The 5,911-nt window shown below is 39.6% G+C and overlaps 1 protein-coding gene across 1 annotated transcript; it reads right to left on the bottom strand.

The window, feature by feature from the left end:
• Nucleotides 1–4,434: 4,434 nt before the first annotated feature.
• On the bottom strand, nucleotides 4,435–5,474 carry LOC116520183 (olfactory receptor 11L1-like). The gene has a single exon (XM_032234337.1). It carries the CDS (start codon nucleotides 5,429–5,431, stop codon nucleotides 4,457–4,459), a length of 975 nt encoding a protein of 324 aa, XP_032090228.1. The 5' UTR covers nucleotides 5,432–5,474; the 3' UTR covers nucleotides 4,435–4,456.
• Nucleotides 5,475–5,911: the final 437 nt, after the last annotated feature.

The raw sequence follows: 5,911 nt of genomic DNA, 5'->3' as shown, positions 1-5,911 counted from the left end.
GTTCCACTCTGGAACCAGCAAATCTTCAACAGTCGAGGCTATCTAAATTCAGCTTGCTTTTGTAGCCATCTTCTTTTCCATCTCCCCCAAACTTTAGTGAAATTTCTCCCTTCCTGACAGCTCTTATCCATTTCACTTTGATCTCCTCCCAGCCTGAGAATTTCTTTCTGAGTGAAAACTACTGTCAGGCTTCAGCTTATCAGCACAGTTTGTCTGGGAGACCGCATGAGTAAATGGCAGACAGCATATAACTTCTCTGGATTAGGCCACACCACAGTTGGTGTGAAATTGGAGAAGATTGTGTGAGGAGTGAGGTATGTAGCTGTGTGGAAATGCTCTTTGATGCTAGAAAAACTGTAATCCTGCATACCTGAAAATACAGTATACCAAGTTGAACAAGGTTGACTTACTCATATGAGATTCCTAGTTTTTCTTTATGAGCTTCATTGACTTTGATAACTACAGTGATGAATAAATGCATTAAAATATTAAATCAACAAGATAATTATAGAGTTGTGATTTAGAGCCAGAACAGAAGCAAATCTCTAAAGGATATTTATTTAAGTTAACAAGTTCTTCAATATTGTTGCCAAGTAATAATTAACGTGGGGAGGGTGGAGATATAGAGAAGATGGCAAGAGAATAGAAATTTGCACGATTAAATCTTTCACAAGTTACCTATGCCAAGTCTTTCATTCCTGCAAGGAATCCTTTACCATTTCTCTAGATTCTAGAACATAGATGTGTGCCAGTCATTAATTCAGGAGCCACATCAGACTTTGTGCACCATGTCAAGTGCATATGTGCAAGGGCCCTTTTTGTAAAGAGGTTTCATGGATCAAATGGACACTATAAGCCCTTAGAAGGTTTACAGTTCCCATTGTATCTCTTAAAGTCTCCAACCACCCAAAAAAAGGCAAAACAGTAGTGCAAATATTGCGTGTATGCATATGTACAGTATATGTGTGTCCATATATATAGACATGCTTAGATGATCCCTTGTTGAGGTAATCATTCTTATTCTTCTTCACTTAGGTTTGCATATTTATTTTTTAATTTATTAATATAGATTTATATCTTTTTTATATCTGTTGTTTTTATATCTACTTCAGTACTGCATCCAATTGTTGTGCACAGCCCAGAATCTCATTTGATGAGATGGAGATAGATAGATAGATAGATAGATAGATAGATAGATAGATAGATAGATAGATAGATATAGATAGATAATGTATGTATGTATGTATGTATGTATGTATGTATGTATGTATGTATGTATGTTGTGGCCAGCAGGAGCCGTTGGAGCTGCCGATGGACTCCGATAGCGAGGAACCCTATGAGTCTGCTATGGAAGATGTGGGGACCCTGGGCAGGGTTCAGACTCAGAGCAGGGACCAGAGAGGCTGGTTGACCACCAGGAGGCTCCTGAGGCATGGAGCAGTGGGGAAGATCAAAGAGAGTTTGTCCCTGATGCCAGGAAACAGAGGCAGCAGTTACGGAGACTCATAAGAGATAATCAAGCCCAGATGGTTGTGGGTTGGCCCCTCCCAAGAGAGTATATAAGAAGAGACTTTGGGAGGAGTCCTTTTGCAGGACACAACCATTCGTAATAATCTAGTCTGCTTCGTGTTCCCGTGTCTGTTGGAGTCTGGGTTGCTGCCAATGTCTTGCCAGTGAGTCGTGTCTGGGCTTTCAGCCAACAGGATTATAATTGCTGTGAATAAAGAGTGGCAAACAGCTAAGCCTATGTCTGCATTCATTACCGGACGGAGGGGGGCCAGAATATATATATATATAATTATATATATAATTAATAAACAAACAAATAAATAATATATATATTTGTTTCCTTCTAATCCACTTTGGAAAAGTGGAATACATTTTGCCATAGTTTATTATGTAGAAATTGGTGCAAGAGCATCTGCCTTCCTCCCTGAAATGGAGTGGGGTGTTATCTATTCCCAATATCTTCCTTATGTTATAATAAGGAACAGCTTCCTGCATTTGCCCAAAACTACAGATTGCAATTGATAAATAGAGTCATTTAGAGTCATTCTTGTTTAATGACTGCCTTCACACTTAGAGCAGTGATAAAAAGGCATCTTGTAACTAAACTTCGCATTTACGATCTTTGCAGGTTTGTAAAGCAAAGGAAAGCTGAATAAGTGCAATTGCAGTTTTACTTAGTAACTGCCTTGGTTAATAACTGAGCTGCTGTTTTCCTTCCAGAATTTTGCCTCTTAATTTTATTCCCACAATAGTGCTGCGTAATATGTCAGGGGTGAGACAGGCCAAGTAGTTCCAAAGCCAGCCCAGTGAGCTTCATGGCAAAGGGAAATTTTAATCCATGTCTTCCCAATCCTCAAAAAACCCTCTACTCACTATTCTGTGCTGTTTGTTGCAATGTACCTCTCAGTTCACTGTTGTCAAGTAATACGGCTAAAGGACTTGTTAGGAATATAATCTAACGGTTGGATTGGCAATATATAAATCATGTAACAATGCTATAACTGTTTCTTTAAATCATACTGTAAAATGTGATTGCTTGTTGTTTTCCACAATCGGCCATAAGAGGGAGCCAGAATGACTGTTAGCTCTCTGTTCGTTAGATGCTGGGCTGATCTGATCTGAGTGTTGTGAGCTATCATAAGTTTTGCAACTGTTAGCAAACTTTGAATACTGTACTGATTATATGATACTAGACTATGTTATTTGGATTATCCCTTAACTGAAAGACATTGATGAATGACTGACTTATCTTTGTATGACTTGGACTGTTTGATGGACTCTGATACCTCTATTTCCACGAAAGTAAAAGCCTATTTAAACTGCAGTGTTCTCCAACACCACTCTCACAACACTTCTCTGAATGTACTCGCTCTCCCAACAGGGAGCTTACCTAACAGGACTCCTGTGTTATTCCTCCCGCAGAATACAGGTTATGAGAAAAGGCATAGACAGTTTGGTTTGGCCCTCCTCACTTTCCCTTCCTTCTTAACATTTCTTCAATTATAACACCTTTCCAAATGCCAAAATCAGTGCCTGCATGCTCTGCTTTTAAGAAGAAATGAGCAACATTCCAATTCAAAATTTCAGCTGATCTGCTGTACCCTCCACTCTAGCATTCCTCCAATCTATGGCAATGAAAGACTCTGTCAGGTCTGGAAGCCATCTTGGGCATTGGATCTTCAGGCCTGCCACATTTAGTGCTGTGGGAAACTGGGAGGGGGGGATTGTATGAAGCTGGGGAGATATACTGTATAGTCATAACAACATTTGTTTCTCTGAGAGTCAAAGGCATTCTGCCCTGCACCTGGAGGGGTGTGACTGGGAGGCATCTCCAGTTGGATGGTGCATTGATTGGACCATGTGGTGGATATGTGGGCAGGGACTTGGACTTTCTTTTGGATGGGGAAAACCTGGAAGCTTTCAGATTCGGATTTTCCCAGATGTGCCAATATGACATCTCTAATAAAATGGAACTTTGTGGAGTCTTCTTTCATTGGAGGTGTTACTTGGAAACCTGACAGATACTCTTATTTATAGCCATTGATGGCAGGCAGAAGTTATTCAGCGGACAGTAATAAATTAGACATTATATTCGAGAGCATGGTTTTTCACATTTTTCAGCTAGGAATCAGTTAGTTAAAAACAAATTTCCCATACCCCGTGATAGGACTCAAAGCTTTACTGACAGAAAATTGATTGTGTTCACATAAACTACACCCCCTCAAAGAAACCATCAACTTCTTATGATACCCTAAGGTTTGAGAAACATAGTTTAAAGAGCTCTCTTCTAGGTTGCTGCACAACCTTTCATTGGTGGACATCAATCCTTTGCAATTCTTTGCAGCCTGAATAACAATAGCCTACCGTAAAAGATCTTCCCATAACTGCCGCAAGCATGTGATAAAAGGTCCACCTAGAAACAGTTATAATTATTCTGTTGATAAGGAAATGGACATCTATCTCTAAATTCTGCTCAAGGCTCACCATGGATAAGATTACTTTTGTATTTATATAGTTTGAACTTAGGAATTCACTCCACCCTTCTTCATATTCCAAAGACTGCATTGTTCTTTGTTGTACATTTATTATGCCCAAGTGATGTACTGAGCTAATGTGGGTGAAGAGTCACTGTTGTACAAATGTATTAGAAAACATATTTTATTTTCTATTTCAAGAAAAAAATGATTTCTTCCTTGTTTGGCTTTGATATTTTTTTTTGGCTAATCATTACAACAACAAAACATGTCCAACAATAATACAGGTTTGAAGACAATTCCTCAGTGTGTCATGTGCTAATACACAGCATAAAAATATATAAACTGATGTTTACAAAGACTCAAGAATGTCACTTTATTGTCAGTTAAAAGCACATGTGAGAGTCTCCTGTTCAAATAGATGTTTATTCACTGCAACCTTCCCTCAGCTTATCAATTTTGCTTGGTGAGATTTATGATATTTTTCTTTGCTTGTTCTTTACATGGTAGAGGACCTTTTCCACAGCTCTTTTCACATCTTTGTTTCTCAGAGTGTAGATAATTGGATTCAACACTGGAGTGACAACAGCATAGAGCAAAGAGACAACTTTGTCCATTTCAAAAGTCTGATCAGAATGAGGGCACAGATATGTGAAGATTACTGTCCCATAGAAGATAGTAACCACCATGAGGTGACTGGAACAGGTAGAAAAGGCCTTATGCCTTCCTGTCACAGAAGGGATATGGCAGATGGTTGAAACAATCAGTGTATACGAAGTCAACGTCAGAAGGAAAGATAGGAGGACAATTACTGCAGAGACCAGGAATACTATTGTGTCAGCCATGAAAGTATTTCCAGTTGAGAGCTTAATCAAGGGCCCCGTGTCACAGAAGAAGTGGTTGATCTGGTTGCTGCTGTTAAATGGCAGCTGTGAAATGAAGGCTATGGGCAGGAAGGGGGTCAAAAATCCAATCAGCCAGGAACTCAAGGCGAGGCAGACACAAGCATGGCTGTCCATGAGAACTGGATATTGCAGTGGGTGACAGATGGCTAAATACCTATCATAGGCCATGGTAGCCAAGAGAAGGAACTCTGTGGAACCAAAGAAAAAGAAGAAATACATCTGAGTGAGGCAGGTCCAGAAGGAGATGGCACAGGATGTCCTAAGGACATTTCCCAGCAGCTGGGGAAGAGTAACTGAGGTATAACACATCTCAAGGAATGAGAAATGCCTCAGGAAGAAGTACATGGGGAATCGCAAGCTCACATCTATATGGGAGAGGACAATGATCAAGGCATTGCCAAGGAGAATGAAGAGATAGATGGAGAGGAGAATGACAAAGGAAAGGAACGGGAACTCCTGAAGTTCAGGAAAACCGAGCAGCACGAATCTGGGGGTGGAGGTGCCATTCAGCATATTCTTGGTCCAGTTCTGTACAGTCAGCATCAAAAAGAAATGGAAGACATAAGAAAGAAACAAAATGTGTTTGAGAATAGAGATGCTAGGTGGGAAAGGCATTTATTCTTCCAATAAACACATTCAAGGCATCCATTCACCATTTTCAACTGTGATTCAGACAAAGCCACCTGAATTAACTTGATACAAATACACATTTCATATAAAATATTATATACATATTAAAGACCGTCTGGAATTTCCCATTACTTTGGTATGCTGGATAGCTCTTGCTTTCATTATGAAAGCATAGCTCCCTATAGTCTGCACCAGGCGCCAAAATAGGTTTGAATTTGAGTAGCAACAAGGATTGTTCATCAGGACCTTGAGACCAGTTGGTTTATTAATCAGACTGATATCTCATTGATCGATCCCATAAAGACATGTCTAAGAAACAGAACCAAATGAAATATCTTATCAATGCCTGCAAAGATTAAAAACAATACATGCTATCAGATCCCAAACCCAGCC

Source organism: Thamnophis elegans, chromosome 1 (assembly GCF_009769535.1).
Source record: "Thamnophis elegans isolate rThaEle1 chromosome 1, rThaEle1.pri, whole genome shotgun sequence".
Classification (NCBI taxonomy): Eukaryota; Metazoa; Chordata; class Lepidosauria; order Squamata; family Colubridae; genus Thamnophis; species Thamnophis elegans.
This window is presented reverse-complemented; position numbering and strand designations above follow the sequence as displayed.

Bases quoted from the DNA above. Each gene is read 5' to 3' on its own strand.
- LOC116520183 (XM_032234337.1), bottom strand. From the start codon at position 5,431: ATGCTGACTGTACAGAACTGGACCAAGAATATGCTGAATGGCACCTCC.